We start from the raw sequence: 18878 nt of genomic DNA, 5'->3' as shown, positions 1-18878 counted from the left end.
TCCTCACCAAGGCGTGGTAAAATGCCCCCCCCCCCACTGCTCCCTCCCGAACGAGCAGTCTCCCTTCCTTGGTCGCACCCCCAGTGGGGTGCTAGAGGGAGATCTGTCAAAGCTTCACGAGGAGGTGGGGTGGAGGGCGGCAGCTGACGTCCCTGGCCTCCGTCCCCCACACCCAGCGTCCTTGCGGAGACGTGGCCAAACGCTTGGCATTGTTTCCTGAGGTCGAGCAGCAAGGACCCGTTTCACTTAGAAACACCTCTGGTTGTGTCTTTTCCCGTGTACTTCTGAGAAGTGAAATAAGGAAATGACGCCTGCTGCACTTTCAGAAGCTCATATTGGACAAGTGTTTGTAAATGCAAAAAATTAAATAAATAAATACATACACAAATACATAAATAAATAAAACTTAGGAAAATTAATAAATACATGGAAATCCACGACAAGCTGTAACAACTGATTTTTATCTACCATTTTATATCCGTCTAGTATCCATCTAAATATAAAAACCCCGCGATTTTATGTAGTTTACATAAACCACAGGTATTTGGCACTTCATCTTGTGTTTTATTCCGATACATTCACGAATTGGCCATGGGCCTTCCAAACAGACTAAATACATATTTGAATCTTGGAAAAATAAAATTCAGCTCAACTTATTGCATTTACATTTTATGAAGTTTTTTCTTAATTGGGAGAGAGTCCTCTAAAATCCCTTCACCACCCAGTTAGAGTCCTAAGGCTTTCAGCCTCTGGTTCCACTGCTTCAGTGATATCTAGTAATAAAATCTTTGCGGTCCCAGAATATAATCAATCTAGAATTTCTTTCTTTGGATGTTTACATCGTGAGGAGTTTTCGTTACAATCTTGTTAACATGTTTTGTTTAACTCCAGACATGTTAGAAAAGAAAAAAAAAAAACCTGAACGTTCTTATGGAGAGAATATTTTTTCTTCAATCTTGATTTGACTGAGATATCAGGGGTAGCACTTTGATTTATCTTCCCTTTCCAAAGAAAATTTTGTGTTTGAATTTACTTATCAAATGATACATGCATACTGACAGCTTGTCTTTTGAGTTTATTGACAATAACATAAACTTTTAGCAAATAAGAAGGTACCTTCTGAAGCAAGGCAGCTTCCAGAAGTATCTCTTTTGCGTGTCTGCCTACCTGTTCAGCTACCCAAAACAGACCATAAAAAGATGTCTTTTCACCCTCACTTCTCTCATTCTTGAAAGCTTCAGACATCTCTAAGTAAGCGAAATTCGAATGCCCCATTTGAGGGAGCTTATGTATTATAGGGTCTTGGGTTTGGACAAAAGAACTGTTCAAAATCTTTCGAGAAGTAATCTCCGTGTATTTAGAAACAGCCTGGGGAACGGCATCTCTCTCTCTGAGGTTCCTCCACAAAAACCCCCGCTGGCCAGCCACTTGTACATTTATGTCCGTAGACACGTCACTATTCAGGCCATTATCTTCCCTCTTCCACTTTTATTGGGTAAGCGCAGCTGTGAAGAATCAGAAACAATATATATTGGGAAAGAATAAGGGAGATTCTGGAATTCTAAAGCCGTACCATAATTTCTAGTTTCACTTCTCTCTTCCCCACCTCCCCCACCCTCCTATCCCATTTGCAAGATCACGTGTGCAGTTCTGCATCCCACAGTCTGTTCTCGAATTTCTTATATGGTTCCCCCCCACCCCCAAGTAGTCAAAAAATAATGCCAAGGGGGAAAAAGGCCTGAAATCAAATTGCAGAGCCACCAGGCAGAGCGACCGGACGCGCCTGCACACAGCACCAGCAACCCAGAGTCTCCGCGGCTTTTCCAAGAGCATCAAAATGTGCCGGCGTCCTAGGCTTGAGGAAATAGACGAGGCTTAGGAAAAGAGCTAGACTTCCCTAGAGTGAAGGCGAAATCGGCAGAGAAAAGCCTCCTTTCCGAGGTGAATTTTGCTTAGCTATCTGAGCCCGGCTCACGTCGTTTGGCGGTCTCTGCTTCTGCGATTCCTCCCACGTTGCCACAGCCCCAGTACGCGCGACCCCACAGGGTCTCTCGTTCTGTCTGTCTGTCTGTCTGTCTCCCTCTCTCTCTCTGTCTCTTCCCAAGCTTCCTAGCTCGATTTTCACATCAAGTGAGTCATTCACCATTGATCCTTGCAGCCACGTTCGCAGTATTTCTTGAACAGTAAACACCTCTTTCCAAAGGATTTGATCAGCATTTCTCGCTCACATTTAATTTTGTACATAGTTTCACACCCCCCTGCGCCTGGCCTCATCGGCAATCCAATTCCATTCGCACAGAGTGCAGGTAAACGCATGGTGCCTTTTGCCTCCATCGATGTCATTGTATCTGATTGCGGGTGAGAATTTCGCCAGTTGCTGGAACGACACCCAAAGCGATTAAATTAATGATTTGAGACTGCTAACAAAATTTTACCTAACTTCAAAGATTAAAAATTGCTGCAAGTGGTCGCACTGCAGTCACCACAGGGATCATATTATACACACACACACACACACACACACACACACATACATACACACAGAAGAATAACTCCTTTTTTCACTCCAACAAACATTTTGCCCCTGCTAATCCAGTAGTTTCCTTAGCTGATCGGGACATGATTTGAGTTTTCCTTTTGCATATATAAATAAATTCTCTGATCTGAAAGGAAATATCTACATCATGTTAGATTTAGGCAAATTATTGAGCTAGGCATTTATTTCAGGATCTACAGCAAATTAAAAAATGAAATCCGGGGATAAGGATTTCAGAGTAAAATGGCCACTAGCTGTCAGCATGCTGTGTGTTCTAAAAAGTGATTGCTAAGATTTCAGTTGGATCCCCCCCCCCCCACTTCATAGTCACCATAAATATACCGGTCTGGGGCTATGATTCAGTTAATATAGAGATTTAATATCCTGTCAAAGCACTGGTTTAAATGATGCATAAAGCAATTTTAAGTTTTGTTCCTTCAAGAATACTTTAAGCTATCAAATATTTGTTTGATAAATAGAATACCAAAACAAAGCAAGCAAACACAATGTCTTGTGTTAGGAGAAAAACCACATGGAGGCAAAGAATAAAACAAAGCAAAGAAAAACAGACAAAAACAAAAACAGAAACAGAAGAAGTCAACCCCAATCAGCAATTCAGCTCTCTGAATATCTGACTAATATTCAAGGACACATTAGGTTTTCATTACCAAGAACAGCTCTTAAGTGCCTCTTGTTACATGTTAAGAAATAAAGACAATTACAATGTTGGAAACATAATTTTCCTCACTATAAATATTTTATGCTTATCAAACAAACAGTGGATTGTTTGCTTTCTCCTTTCCACTACTCCTTTGGCACTAATTTTGGCGCTTAGATGGTACTTGGTTTGGCATGCAAGGCAAGGCTGTTTGCAAATTATCTTTACAGCTACCTCTGGTACTATTCTTCAGGCTTATTTTTGGCCAAAAGAGAGCTGATTTTTTCCTCTAAATGGCCTCAGCCCACAATCTCTGCTTTTATAGGATAAACCTTTCATGTTACATCTTTTCAATGAATCCAAGCTTTCTTATCCTGGGCTCTCTACCTGTTTAGTTTTATTTTTGCATGATGACAGAACTCACAAAATAGAATCAGTTTTAAGAAAATGTTGATAGTAATTTACAATTACAAACCAAAAGTCAACAAGAGTACTATCAGCTATCTGCCAAAAACATGGTCAGGAAATAGCAAATGAGATTTAACCTAGATAAGTACAAGTAGTATGTCTGGGGAAATATAATCTAAAAGTCATAAAGTTGAGGTCCAACTTCGTACTCTTCATGAGTCAAACTCCCAGATATTTCCGTTCTGCTGGTCATGAGAGTTTACTTATGGAGAATGCAGTTCTGTTCTAAACTATACCGGAAGAGCAATTATGTTGGTTATATTTTTTTAATGCACCTGCAATTTTATTCTTGGAGAAAAAGGTGCTGTTTTAAAAATTTGCTAGTTGTGAGAAAGAGGAATAAATCTGATGCTTGTTTGTCATATGATATTACAGAAATGTAAAAAGAACAACCAAGCCATTGGCTGTGGCTGTGAAGTGGGGGCAAGAGCAAAGGACTGCCACATCAAGGAATCATATTCCCCTGAAGCACTTGTTAGATATCATCTCTTTATAAAAGTAAAGGCAGCTCACAAATGGATATGTTAATAAGTAGAATGATCTGGATAAAAGCAAATGGGAAGTTCAGGAAAGCTCCACCTATAACAGTCGTTGAGAATGAAAAGTATCTATACGCCAAGAGAGAAAAATGATAAAAAGAAAAGAAAAATTGGGCAAATTAGGTTAAATTCAGAAAGACTGAATCTCAGTAACTTTGGAAGATTCACCTAAAAGGAAAAGATCAACACAACAGGTATTATTTGTTTTAACTAATCAAAAGTACAATAAAGTTTGCTGTAGTAATTACTTGCGAGACATAGAGAATGGGTAAAACATAACTTGACAATTCATCTTAAGTCTTTGCTTTAGTAGAAAGCTGGCCAAGGATCCTTGTGTTGTATCCCAAACTCGGTTTCCTAAGTTGTAAGTGCATAAAGCGCCCTTTTACTACATACCCCCAAATCGCTAGTATAAAGAATTTGATAATGTTCTTTACAAGTCTTGATAGGACGAAATGTATTTGCTAATGTTAGTTAGTCAACAATAAATGGATTAGAAAACTAGCCTTAATGTAACAAGAAATTAGATGTAAAAGTCAAAACTTATGGCTCACGTAGAAAGTTCACTATGGCTCATGTAATAAGTTCACTGTGGCTCATGTGATAAGTTCCTGTCTAGTGGATAAATTTCTCCCTGGTTTACCTCATACCACTTTTTAGTGGATCAATAGGCATAGACCTTAACTTTCAGATCACAGGATATTTCAGTAGACTAAAAATCACAAGTACTTTTTAAAGTATATAGGCCTTAAAGCATAGGGATCAGTCTTGTGCATAATATCTCTTGGTATTATTATTCTAGTGCCTTCAATTCATGCTCCCTAGCCAGACATACTCCAGGAGTTAACATGATGCTAACAGTATTACGTGATTTAGCTAAGTGAAAAAAGAAAGACCGGTACTGGGGGAAAAATCATTGATCGGTTAAAAGTTTCCTTAAATGGCTCCTGCACATAAGAAAATGTCTAACTCACACTTGAAGAGTTGGCTTGACTCTTGGTCGTTCCATATGGTCCAGTCTTCTCCAACTGATGATCACAAGTAAATCTTGATCTAAGCTAGTGGGCTGGATCTTCTTTCCCCTTTAAGGAAAACTCCCATTAGGTGCATTTGACAAGTCTTTCGAGATGAAAGTACATTGCCAAACCAAATAATAAAAGGATTTTTAAAGTGTGTGCGCGTGTGTGCGTGTGCGCGTGTGTGTGCATCTGCGTGAGTGCACGTGCACGTGAGAGAGAGAGAGAGAGAGAGAGAGAGAGAAGCACAAAATTTCTTTTGAATCAGGATTGTTCATAATATACCTAACCTGTCATTGTAGACAGAATACAAATGCTCAAAGAACTACAAAACTTCTGTTGATTTTTGTCCTCTGCCTTCTGTGGATGTGTATTTGAGAGTTTGAATAGGTCCTTGGTTTAAACATATATTTCTGTCACATGTGTTCTATGTTTATGCCATAAACTAGAGTAAAAAATTCTACACTTAAGCAATTTTTGTGCCTTCATGTGCAAGAAACCCTGTCATTTCTTTATTGTACATAGGTAGGTTAGGATAGCAGTTAAGATTAGGATTTTATGACATGTAAACAGCTCAATGTTCTTGGTCCAATATAAACTAACAGATACATAATTGAGTCCTTATGGTAGTTACTAGTTTTTTACATGGAAATTCTCTTCCTCTCTCTCTCTCTCTCTCCATATATATATACATATATATATATGTATATATATATATACACACACACATACATATATACATGTACACATATATGTATACATATATGTATACATACATATGTATACATATATGTATGTATACATATATGTATACATATATGTGTACATGTATATATGTATGTGTGTGTGTATATATATACACACACACACATACATATATATATACACACATCGATAGATGAATATAAACATATATATTCTCAAGTGGTTATGAATATGTGTTTTATTGGATCTTGGCTTGGTGTTACAAAGGACACTTACATTTTTATTGAAAATTTCATTCATACTTGTATTCTTGTCAAATGGAAAAATAAGTATATTTTATGTTAAAAATAAACCTATCTTAGGTGGTATCATGCATTTGCAGATTGTGACCCCATGCCCAGACAGGACTACAAATCCACACTGTGCCTGTGACTGATTTGGGATTTGGATTTCTGATTTGGCAGAGAGATGTGTAAAAACCTCAAGTAGTCAACAGCTCCCTATTGGCTGTGCATCTGAGGGGCTCAAGAGCATTGTTTATTCCAGCAAGTGTCTGGAATACATTATACTCAATAAATTGGCTCCTGCTACTCCCGTTTTGGAGAATATGAAGAATTTGTATACTGCACTAAAAATAAATGTACTTTGCCCAAATAGCAATTTTCCTTAATAGGAAATTCTGAATATGACTTTATCTTCTGAATCTAGTGCTGCCAATATTTTAAACACATGGCGTTTCCTAAAGAGCAGTAATGAAATAATTCTTCACACCTTCAAGTTCAGAAACTGGTTCAAAATTTAGCTATTTTTATCCAAAGACCATATGAATCTAGGTTTTGAGATGTTAGAAAAATAAAATGGTAGAATATTTGGGTTTGGAGCTGTTCTATATATATTTTTAAAGAAATATTAGAATCAGGGATCAAAAGACTCTTTGTATTAATACATAAAATTTTAGATTATATGTTATTACTTCTAAATTACAAAGATTGATTTTTTTAAATACGATTTTCAAATAAATACCATGCCTGTAGTCTTTGACAAAAGAAACTTTCATTGCTTTTGGTGAGTTCATAGCAGATACTTATATTTGGTATTTTGGGGTTTTTGTTACTTCCTCCTTAACTAAAACTTTTGATCACCTGAGCTCTAAAAGACTCTGGATTTGCTTTTTTATATCATTTTTTAATATTCATAATGAGAAAGGATAAGCAATGGGTTCAAAAAGGCAAGGTCGTCTTCATCAACTGGCTGATTTGGTTATTATTTCTATTTGGACAAGGTATTGGGGAATTATTGAGTTAACATAATTTATCAGTACACTGACTTGTAGGAGAAATCCTCTCACCTGACATACATGGTCTATTTTGGAAAGTTTCAGGGTCTGCGCACTAATAAACATCCAACAGTTTAGGACCCCTAATCCGTGTTTGTGTATCTTTCTATTTATTTCCTGCATGCTGGTTTTATCTCAATCTATAACCTATGGTCTTTGAAGGTGAAGGATTCTGACTCTAACTTCATGGCATCTCGTACAAGCCAGCAGATACTTGACTCATAAACAACAGCAAAGCATGTGACTCTAGATGAGTTTGCCAGAGTATGCACAATTATATCTATATTCATACCGTGCTTTAGACTTTCCGAGGGCCTTTTGCCTACATGATCTGATCCGATGTGAATAATTGAGTGACGATGCGGAAGGCATTTTATTTGAGAGCGAGAGAGAGAACTGCAAACATTTTAATGCTGCTCGCTGAGAAGCATGAGTCCTTATAAGAGCAAATCATCAAAGTGTCTGCAAATCCTTCACTGCTTGTGATTGGATTCCCTAATCAAGTGAGCGGAAGTTGCCAAAGAAGGAGGAGCTCAGATTACTGGCCTCTGAGGGAGGTTTCATCCAATGCTGAAATACTTTACAGGTTGAATCCAGGTTGGCCCTAGCCCCCATCAACTCAAAGATACAGAGGGACTTGGAGGTTACAGAAACTTCCACCTACCCTCCCCAAGTGTTCCTCGATGCAAAGAAAGGCAAAAGTCCTTAAGTTACAGTACTTACCTTTAAGACCACTTATAAAATTATTCGAATCTCTGATGTTTTAATAAGTTTCAGTCTGACGACTTATTCCTTGAAGTGCTCCCCACCCACCAGGGAAAAAAAAAAATCACCATGTCACTCGGCCTGTCTGTCCCTACAGGGCCACCTCAAGCACACCTAACTGCCCCACGCTGACAGACCAACCCCCCTCCACCCTCACCCTGAGTTTAAACACGGCCAAGGCTGAGGAGTCCTAGACACCCCGCGGGGCGTGGGCAGCAGGCCCAGGCTCCAGCTCCCGTGCGGAGGGGAGTCGGGGCCCAGGGAAGGGACTGGGGGCCGGGAAGGGGGGACTGGGAAGACCGGGGGTGCTGGGAAGAGGGTTCCCCTCGCCAGCGCCGGCCCTGGTGTCGCTGCGCACTCGGAGCCGCGCAAAGGGCGCCCCTCAACCCGGAGGCACAGGCGCATTTCAGAAGGAGAGAAAGAAAAAAGCCACCACCGGCTCGAATTTCTGGAAGCCAGAGCCGTTTTTTGCCCTAAACACCGAGACAGAACCCCTCTAAGCGCTGCCCTGGCCTCTCCGTTACCCATTTTCGGTTTGTTTTCGGAAGAACCGGTTCCTCAGCCCCGCGTCGCCGCAGTTGGGACCCGAGTAAGTCCAGCCGCCGGGACCCTGTCGCCAGCCACCCTCCCCTCGCGCGCTCTCTTCCCACCTTCGCCCGCGGCGGCTGCGCTCCGGCCGCTGCCCGGGCTGCCCGGCCGCTTTGGCCTCCAGTCCGGTTGCAGTGACGGGGAGAGACTTTGTTGTGAAACTGAATCTGACCCTCTGGCTTCCAGGCAGCGGCCGAGAGCCCGCGGCCGCGGCCCCACCCGGGGCGGGAGGGCGGCGATGGGAGCCCGGGGAGCTGCGGAGGGGGCCCCGCCGCCGCCGCCACCGCCGCCAGGGTCCCGACCCCCGGGCGAGCGCGCGCGCCGCCGGCACCCCAGCCCGCCCGCCTCGTCCGAGGCGCGGGCACCGCCGCCAGGTACGCGAGGCCACCTGGAAGGGCGCGGCGGTGCGCGCAGTGCTGGGGACGCGCGTCGCCCCTTTGCCGGGAAGCCTTGGGGCGCCCGCTGCACGTGGAGGGCTGTGTCTGGGGCCGGTTTGTTTTCCTTCCGGGAGGTGGTGACTGATTGGGACGTCGGGGGACCGAGGGGGGTCATCTTGGCCCTATTTGATGTTGTGATTGCTGTCTTGGACGTGTGCTTGCGCTCGAAGCTCCAGTAATGGAAAACATTTGGGGAGCAGTTGAGGCAAGCAGATATTTATATTTAGTGCTTTCTAGCCCTCCTCCCGTCCCCAGGATTCCTTACTGTGGCTGAAAGTGAGTCGGTTGGTCCAAATCAAAGAGGCCAGTTAAAAGAAGTAGCAGATGAATTGGAGAGGTCAACAATGGTGACCCATTATTATTTCTAGGAATAATTAAGAAGCTGATGAGAAATAGACAGGATCTCTGCTTTGCCTTCGGTGAGTTTGGGGGGAGGTGGGGACAATGCCTCCAGTACAGACAATTTTTATTGTTTTCTTCATGTTCAGACCCACCCAACATTTTTCTGGTGGCCACACTGATGAATGCTAGCCAAATAAGTCATCTCATAAGACCCAAAGCCTCTTCCAAAAATCCGGGTGGGAGGAGGACTCAAATCTGTAGAGAAGTGCGAGTTAATTACCTGTTCAGAAGAATCAAAGCAAGTGTATACTCAGCACACAAAGTCGCAGCTATGAGTGAGAAGTGCTACAATAATGTAGAAGCAGGATGTCCATGTAGAACAAGAGGGCATTCTTCCATTCTCTTCAGAGACCCCAAGTGTGCCGTATGTCAAGCTCTGAGCTGTTCAGTGAGCCAACACTGGGAAAGGTGCCATGTACCAAGCATCGAGTTACATGGGTAAAAATGGGTAAAAACGCTCTTGAAGGAGCAGTGTGGTGGACAGTTGTGACCTCATGTGATTAGTACTCTAATGGGTGAAGTCACAGGTGTGCAAGGCTTCCTGGAAGAGAGGACTGAATGAGCCTTGCAAGGTAGGCAGGAGTCTGGGTGGACAGTGTGTCCTCTAGGCAGTGTGTCCACTGTCCTCTAGACAGTGTGTCCTTTGGCACCAGAGGCATTTAGAAGTAACCTGGAGTGGCTGTGGGTGAGCAGGAGGGACCTGGGATGTGGTAGAGATGTGCAGGGGTGGTAACTGGGGCCAGCTTGGAAAGGATTTGGTTATCAGACCACATCAGACTGAATCAGACTTGTTCCCTGCTTTGACAGAGAGCACAATCTAACAAGTTTCATAATTTTGGAACATGTAAAGGCCTTGGAGAGAAGGCAGAGCACTGTGCTAATTAAGATCAGTTACAAAACAGGAACTATGAAAAAAATCTGTTAGTGGGATTATTTAGCCCATAAAAAAGTCAAGGTGTTCACAACAGGTAATTAAAGAGAGGGAGTGCTATGATAACAGTATTGTTTTACTAATTGTTATATTAGTAACCTGAAATACAGCTTCTAAAAGTGTCTGATTGTTCTTAAGCAGTTGACTTACATGAAAATTTTTGGAAGTAAATACTAGAGACAATTAGGCATATTGGGTTATCGTTTTATGACCTTTCATCCCTTACAAAATACTTATCATCTGCTCAACACAAATTTAGTGAATGTGTACTAAGTGTAGGATGCATTTTCAATCATCTCTATCCTATTGGATGGTATTAATGTCATCGTATAGGTGAGGAAACAGGCTCAGAGAGGTGAATTTTTCCAAGATCACAGAGCTGGTAAGTGTCAGAGTTACCAACTGCAGCCCTCATCCTCCTTCTCTAAGCCTTCAGTAGTCTTTTTCACCCTTTGACTCATCAGGACTAACTCTGTTTTTGGCTTTCTCCCCTTTATCATTTCTATCAGTGACTTGAAAGTTGCAAGCTAAAGCCGTGGTTTTTAGGTTGGTGCATTAAGTAAAGCTGGAACGGATGCATCAGTCATTGGCTTGCAGAACCCTGAGTCACAGAACAGCAAGTGAGCTTGATTGACACGCAGAAATTAACAAAATGAGAATTTCACAGGGATGAGTCAGTTCCTCAAATAGAGAATAGAGGGATAATGCCTTGAAAATAGGTCATTTGCCCAAGAGTTTGAGTGTCCCTAAGCTCAGTACAGTGTTTGCATCCAGGGACCACTGGCCAACAGATATGTCCTGTGGAGGGAGATCAGAAAGTTAAGTAACTCATTTTAAAAAAGATATTTTGGGCCTAGAAGGGAGAGCCCTTAGGGAATATTATTAATCTTAAATGTTTCAAGAACTACTTTGTATAGGAGGGTATTGAAATATGTTTGTGTCTGTGCAGAAGAAAAACTGATTTTAGAGAAAGGGGCTTTGATGGATCTATTTCAGCTCAGTATAAGGGAGCACCACCTAAAGGTTAAACCTTCCAGTTGTGGACCAAGCTTGCCAAGCTGGTGAATTTCTGTCCCCGGAAGTGTTCATGCAGAAGCGGGTTGGCTGCCTGTAAAGGATGTTTTATTTATTTATTTATTTATTTATGTATTTATTTATTTATTTATTTATTTATTTAAAAAAAGTTTTAATGTTTATTTATTTTTGAGAGAGAGAGAGAGAGAGAGAGAGAGAGAGAGAGAGAGAGAGAGAGAGAAGGGGAGGGGCAGAGGGAAAGGGAGACACAGAATTGTAAGCAGGCTCCAGGCTCTGAGCTGTCAGCACGGAGCTCAATGCAGGGCTGGAACTCACGAACCGTGAGATCATGACCTGAGCCAAAGTGGAACTCTTAACCAATTGTACCCAGGTGCCCCTGGAAAGGATGTTTTAGATGACTCCCATTCTAGATGGGAATTTGGATTCCACAACTTCCTTCTGTGGCCCCATCACATCTCATACCATGTATATCCCTGTGGATTATGTCACCTATTTTTTTCTGATGGAATTGAGGGGAGGCAGATTTCTGAAACTTTTTTAGCTTTGCTGTAATGTAAGTTACCCTTTGATTTTAAGGAAAGAGTGAGATTCATGAAACCCTGAGCCAGTACATCTTTTCTGACAGCTTAATGCTTTCTCCATTACTGTCTTTATTTTCGATGTTTTGGCCTCTGAGACGTAGTCCTGCAATCTTATTACATCAAGTAATCCTTTCTCTGGTCAAGAAGCAAGTAAGAGTCAGCATCCAGGAAATGAAGAAAATGCTTTGCTAAACTTTAGTTGTGATTGTCAAGGGGAAGGGAATAGTGTTGGAGCAGAGCAGAAAGGTGTTTATTCTCTAGTTTCTCCTAAACTGGCACATGTAATATGCGTTAGCTTTAAGGTCTAATGATGAACATACGTTACCTAATGAGCTGGACATTGAAGTCTATGCCTATATCCGTGGCTAAAATTGCCTCTGAATTTTAGCAGAAATGGCATAAGAGTCTGAGAAATAAATCTTTCCATTTTATTTTTTAGAGATAAACCTGCTTTTTAAATTTTGATAACTGAATTTTTTGTAGGCCAAATACTTTATGAATCTGACCCAGGGTATTACTGAAAACCGGACCACCATTCAACATTCAAATTTAACTCTTTAAAAAATGAAACCTTCAGAATCGTAACTATTGACGGGCCAGTTGAGCCTTAACGTTAAACAACATTATGTACTTTTTAATCCTCACCTCTTAAACCAAGGGTATGTTTTAAAGCCCCTTTTCGGGGGCGCCTAGGTGCCTTAGTCAATAAAGCGTCCGACTTCATCTCAGGTCATGATCTCAGAGTCCACGGGCTAGAGCCCTGCATTGGGCTCTCTGGTGACAGCGCAGAGCCTGGAGCCTGCTTCGGATTCTGTGTCTCCCTCTCTCTCTGCCCCTCCCCTGCTTTCTCTCTCTCTCTTTCTCTCTCAAGGATAAATAAACATTAAAAAAAAGAGAGAAAGAAAGAAAGAAAGAAAGAAAGAAAGAAAGAAAGAAAGAGAGAAAGAAAGAGAGAAAGAGAGAGAGAGAAAGAAAGAAAGAAAGAAAGAAAGAAAGAGAAAGAAAGAGAGAGAAAGAAAGAAAGAAAGAAAGAAAGAAAGAAAGAAAGAAAGAAAAAACCCCTTTTCACTTTTACACCTGAAAGTGAACATTACTGTTGGACCCATATAGTTTACTCAAGCAGGAGTGAATATCACCTGTGTTAGAGGCGAGTGTTGGTGGATAAACAGTTAGACAAAGATCAGCACTAATGTCATGTTTTATTCGGAGGGGCAGGGACTATTATGTCCGGTGGAGAAGGCCGTCATCATCAAAACGTTAATTCCTTGATGGTGCTGGAAAGAAGAGGTTGACAACTGAAAAGAAACGTGAATTGTGGCACATTTAAAAAAAATCAAGCTGAAGTGTGTAGTTCAATGAGTTTTGATAATCATTTTCGCTCATGTCACCACTACAGTCAAGGTAGAGAACACTTGTAAGTGCCCCAGATGGTTCCCTCGTGCCCCTTTACAGTCCACCCCCTCGGCTCTGGCCCCAAGCAGCCACTGTCCTGCTTTCCATTCCTATGGGTGAGTTTTTCGTGGTGTATTTTTAACACCTTCGGAGGTATTTAATGGTAGATCTTCCTATATAAAAGAAAAGGAGTTGGTGTTTCATATCTCTTCTTTGCCTTTTGAATGAAGTGAGAACATTCATCGTTTAGTTCTAGTCATTTACTTAGTTTAAATAGCAGAAAAACATAACCCCTGAATGGTACCAATGTAGTTGGCTACCAGTTATTCCAGACCTTGTTTTTTTTTTTACCTTCATTTATTTATGTTGAGAGAGCAAGAGAAAGGGAGGGGCAGAGAGAGAGAGAGCGAGAGAGTCCCAAGCAGGCTTCACACTATCAGCGAGGAGCCCGATGTGGGGCTTGAACTCGTGAATTGTGAGATCATGACCTGAACCGAGATCAGGAGTTTGATGCTTAACCAACTGAGCCACCCAGGCGCCCTGTAGACCTTATTGTTTTAAAACTGAAACTATAGTCTCTGTAGGCTGAGAAACTATTTCTGTGATACATTTTTTTTAAAAAACTACATCCCTGGAGGACTGACAATACCCTCAATCCAGCAGATACAGCAGAATTAATATACCAGCCCAGTGAAATTTTAGATGAATTTCTCATTTGTGATTGTGGTGGTTTTTTTTTTTTTTAAGGTTTATTTAGTTTTAAGAGAGAGAGAGACAAGGGGGGGGGGGATGAGAAGGAGGAGGGGCAGAGAGTGAAAGAGAAAGAGAGAGAATCTGAAGCAGCCTCCATGGGGCTCGAACTCACAAACCATGAGATCACAACTTGAGCCAAAGTCAGACAGCTGACTGCCTGAGCCACCCAGGGGCCTCTGTGATTTATATTTTTAGCTTATTTTCTCTTGGATGCCTGCATTTCTTCATTACATATGAGATTTATAGGCCTGTGATTCCTAAGCAACATGCTACCACACAACCATGGTTCCTCAAATCCCTCGTGGATATGCCACCGATCATAATCAGTGGGCGCCATTTACTGTTTCTATGCTTGAGTATAAGTTATTTTATGACAGGGGCACCTGGGGTGGCTCGGTCAGTTAAGCATCTGACTCTTGATTTCGGCTCGGGTCATGATCTCCCAGTTCCTGAGATTGAGCCCCCGTCAGGCTCTGTGCTGATAGCATGGAGCCTGCTTGGAATTCTCTCTGTCCCTCTCTCTGTCCCTCCGCCCTGCTTGTACTCACATGCACGTTCTCTCTCTCTCTCTCTCTCTCTCTCTCTCTCTCTCTCTCTCTCTCAAAATAAATAAAAAAAGTTAAAAAATGGTTTTATGACAATGGTTGTCAGACTCCACCAACCGAGTCGTGTGTGGCATGGTGATTCACCTTGCTGAAAGAAGAGGAGAGAGTGATCAGGATGGTGATGAAAGATCCCATATTTACTGGAATGAGGTTTGGCTTTTCATCTGGAGTCCACGAGAGCAGATCGTATTCAAAGAGCAATGCTGAGTGGAAGAGAGAGCAAGTGACCGATGCGGGAGATCAGCACAGTGAAGGTCCGCATCGTGATCTGGTTAAGGCTTTCAAACGCCCAGCCGCAGTTTTTCATATTCAAACGTTCGTCCGTGAACACGAGAATTTGGTACCTTTCGATATGGGAGGTTTCACGGATGCGGTCGAGATTGCAGGCTCTGTGGGAGCAATTTCCTTTGAATATCCTTAAAATATGACTTTCATGTTGCATCTTCTCGTACTAGGGCCACTGTTATATGTGAGAGAAATCTGAATAAGTGAATTTGACCTCACTTTACAAGAATTACTCCTTTCAGACACCAGACCGTTTGATCCTCTGATTACACCGTTTGGAATTTGTGCTTAAAGAAAGCATTAAAAAGAAGGCCAAGAGCTTGATGAATGCAGATGCCGAAGTGTTGGATGCCATAGTGCAAGAGTGAAACAAACCCCAAATCTCCCACCTTATGGGATTATCTCCCTGATGGAACATAAATTACAGGGGCGTTAAGAATGACAAATGTAGACTGTAAAATACTTAGGCAACGAGGTTCAGAGAAACTGAAAACCAAGCAAGCCTGATGATTGGCTGTGATTATAGTTTCCTAAAGTAAGTTGAGTTGATGGGACTGTGGGCATGTTTCTCTAGAGTTTCCTTAATATTGTCCATGTATGAAGTGCTACACTAAAAGACTGTGTAGGTCTGCCGCTCTCTCAAAACGTAGTTTGAGTTGAACTTCAGTTGCTTGATAAACACATGCCATTAATTTTCCTAATTGGTTTCAACTCATTTGATTGTCCCCACGCTTTCCATTCTTCATCTGAAATGAGAAGGAAGTTACATATGGTGGCAGCAGAAATCTGGTCGTATTTGGATAGAAGTTCTATAATGAATAGACAGGCCTCATGCTTAAAACAGTAGTACCAGGAAATCCGTGGAACAGCTATAAGAGCAGATTGTTGTGGACATTTATTTCTGCAGAAACTTTATCTCCAGCTGGAGAAGACATTCACCAACATAGAGCTGAACTTGTTTTTTTTCAATGAATGGCTTCAGTGGCTGGATGTGCTCCTTAACAATCTGAGAGATGATTGTGTATCTGCTTTCTGAATCTCACTCACCTATATCTCTTTGATATAACCACATTTCTTAGGAAGGTGAGTAAAGCAAAGAAGAGGTGACAGTGCCACACGGCCTCTTGTGGCTTTGGGAACCATGGAATTGCCCGCTGAGTAGGTCCCTGGAGGTCATTCATCCGGCGGTTCTTTTCACTGCAGGCTTCTGTTTGTAAATTTTCTTAAAGACCCCTTGATTTGATATGTTTATTCAATCCGTAGTTGTAGTCTTCTGGGGACACACTTCAGAATAGCCCTTTTCTTTTCTATAAAGCAATGTTCAACCGCTAGTTTCCTTCTGCTTCTCAGGAATGTTAGAAAACTCAACACTTGGTGAGACAGCAAAGATTAAAGTGATGGGGCGCTGTAATGAAAATATTCTTTCATCCAAGGAGCCACAAGTTACTCACAGTGTCTGATGGGTCGCTGCTTCATTACAGATGATTTACGTGCCATCTGAAATATAACCCATTTTTTTTCAAAACCAGCAGGAAAAATTAAAATAGAGATGATGCATAATATTTTTAAAAATATTATTTTCTTCCCAATCATCTTAGTCTCCACCTTATTTTTCTTCAATCTGGAAGGTCTGTCCCAAGGGCCTGCTTGACAAGACCCTTTGTCCGTCTGTTTTATGCCCCCGCAATTCACACACTTATGCCAACTTAACTTCTCCCAATATTTCGTTTTGACAATGGCCAGGATGTTTTGGATGAGCTAGAACTAAGGTAAAAGCAAGATAAATGTTCCCATGTAAGGAGAGGTGCTATTGCTTATTTTATCGGCTGCCCGGCTTTTGCCGCTGGGTAGAAACGAATAGGAAGCACCTATGTGGAGCAAAAATTTTACTGAACCCAGGAAACGTTAGGTTCAGAGCTATTGAGATTTCCCCCATTAACCCTGTGTGCAGCGAGCCCCCGTAACAAAATTAGCTTTTCAGTGGTGTTTCATCAACAGTCCAGGGGATTGGACTGAAGAAGGCATCGTTCCCTCAGATACTGAAAAGACCAGCTCACACAGGGCCCGTCCTCCAGATCTCCTTCTTGCCCAGGATTGCCTCCTGCTATCCCTCTCGTCACCTGCATGGTTCCTCTCAGCACCACATGCCGAGGCTAGCATCTGGCCTGGGACTGTGAATGCAAGATAGGAGCCACACCACTCTGAGCTGGGAATGCCCCTACCCTGTATTCTGTGAGCTACGGTGGCCTGGGAGGGGCTGATTCCCACCGTCCGCCCCGGGAGAGCAGTTTTCGCAGGTGGCATCGTGCAACTGGCCAATAGGAGGAGTCAAATCCTATTTACATGTGTGCCCAGCTGTGCAGCTATTTTTCACTATTTTGTTCCGTTGATCTTTTCTTCCTACTCGAGAGCTTGTTGAAATACACTTCAGGAAGAGACTTCCAGGCTTTTCCTCCGTGCTCAGAGTGGATAACTGACTCCAGAACAATGAAGTTGGCCCGCAGAGATTCAGGCTGTCTTTCAGTCCCTTGCCTTTTTATCAGGAAAGCTTACACCTCCGTGGCTAACAGAGGGGTGGCCTTCCATGGTGTACAACTCCAGGGGGCACCCCTCTTAGGGAGGGCGCCATGAGAGTTGACTCAGGAGTAGGTAAGTAAAGGATTTGGCGTTTTGTGACGAATGCACCCTGCTTTGGCAAGGTGAGTGCTGGGGGTGGATGCGTGAATGGGGATCCAACTGCCACCAGGCTCATGGCTCCCTGTCCTTGTAGGGACACCCCTGCTACCAAGGCACCCGCCTCTGGCGCTCCACAAATCTCCCCAAACAAATCTCAACCAACTGGCCTTTCCATCCGTGCGTATCTGCCCTCACCATTCTGTATTTAGATGAGCCTCTTTGAACGTTCCTCGATTCCTTCTTTTCTAAGGACCACGTGTTGGTTTAAACAAAGTCTCGGAGAGTTCACCTCTGACTACTCCGTATGTATTGACGTGTAGGTCTGAACAGTTTTATGAATAGCTACTCTTTATGTGTGCAATAAGTGGGTAAGTACGTAAGTAGGTAGACAGATAGGCGTCAAGTAAACTGTTTTTTACTTGAGCCTATTTCCTGGGTACTTGAAACAAATGTTCAGGACCAGAAATTTGATGGATACTTTTAAAGTTGATTGAATGGTAGCACCACTATTTGACTGCCCACCCGATTCTATCTCGGAGTTCACATGTATTAAAAACTTGCCATGTATCGATAACACACCTCCATTCATTCATTCATTCATTCATTCATTCAAAATATTTAATGAGTGCCATATGTGACCTGAATGAGAGAGGGAGGCATCGTCCTAGCCCTCATGGAGCTATAGTCTAGTGCGGGAGACAGGTAGAGAAATAATTGCCATCCCATTAGATAAGTGCTATAATGGGGGCAGGCTTATTTATAAACCATGAAAAATCAAGTGCAGCAAGGGAATTAAGGGTTTACTAAAGCCAGGCTCCTAAATATCGGTAGACCTAGTCGTGGCATCTATTGCACGGTTTGGATTGACATGTAGAAATCTGGAAACAACTATGCTGATTTAGCAAGCAGTGGAGGATTTGTAAATAAAGTCCATGGCTCTCTGTGCTTTTTTAAAAAATTTTCGAGTGGTAGTCTTTCTCCGTGGAGACATCTATCTGAAGTAGATGAAGGCTGACTCTTTTGACTTCTCAATAAGCTCAGTCTTTTCTGTTTTAGCCCAGGAAACAATAACAAATACAGCATTTGGTACAGAACAGTTTCATCTTCAGAAGAAATAAAATTACAAATGAAATAGCTTTCATGCTCATGTAACTTGACCATTCTTAATAC

General features: G+C 42.2%; 2 protein-coding genes across 2 annotated transcripts in view; one reads left to right on the top strand and one right to left on the bottom strand.

Annotated features, from left to right (window-relative positions):
• Positions 1–543: 543 nt before the first annotated feature.
• On the bottom strand, positions 544–16213 carry LOC123383058. The gene is made up of 7 exons (XM_045049773.1): positions 16080–16213; positions 14976–15136; positions 14805–14911; positions 8674–9170; positions 5176–5283; positions 2144–2377; positions 544–1505 (listed from the first exon to the last, which is right to left on the bottom strand). Exons 1-7 carry the CDS (start codon positions 16211–16213, stop codon positions 1469–1471), a joined length of 1278 nt encoding a protein of 425 aa, XP_044905708.1. The 3' UTR covers positions 544–1468.
• Positions 8351–18878, top strand: part of EYA1 (EYA transcriptional coactivator and phosphatase 1) — a 362441-nt gene continuing 351913 nt past the window's right edge. The window contains exon 1 of the mRNA XM_045050234.1: positions 8351–8612. The gene's annotated coding sequence lies outside the window, so the exon portion shown is untranslated. The remainder of the gene's footprint in view (positions 8613–18878) is intronic.

This window comes from Felis catus, chromosome F2 (assembly GCF_018350175.1).
Source record: "Felis catus isolate Fca126 chromosome F2, F.catus_Fca126_mat1.0, whole genome shotgun sequence".
Lineage (NCBI taxonomy): Eukaryota > Metazoa > Chordata > Mammalia > Carnivora > Felidae > Felis > Felis catus.
Note: the sequence above shows the minus strand (reverse complement) of the source record. Positions and strands in the feature narration are given on the sequence as shown.

What these genes read in the sequence shown, in the direction of transcription:
- LOC123383058 (XM_045049773.1), bottom strand. Translation starts at nt 16,213, where the DNA reads ATGAATGACCTCCAGGGACCTACTCAGCGGGCAATTCCATGGTTCCCA. An exon ending in TGTGCTGATCTCCCGCATCG is followed by an intron (nt 14,912 to 14,975) that starts GTCACTTGCTCT and finishes CGTGGACTCCAG; the next exon opens with ATGAAAAGCCAAACCTCATT. An exon ending in CGTGGCTGCAAGGATCAATG is followed by an intron (nt 1,506 to 2,143) that starts GTGAATGACTCA and finishes GATTCTTCACAG; the next exon opens with CTGCGCTTACCCAATAAAAG.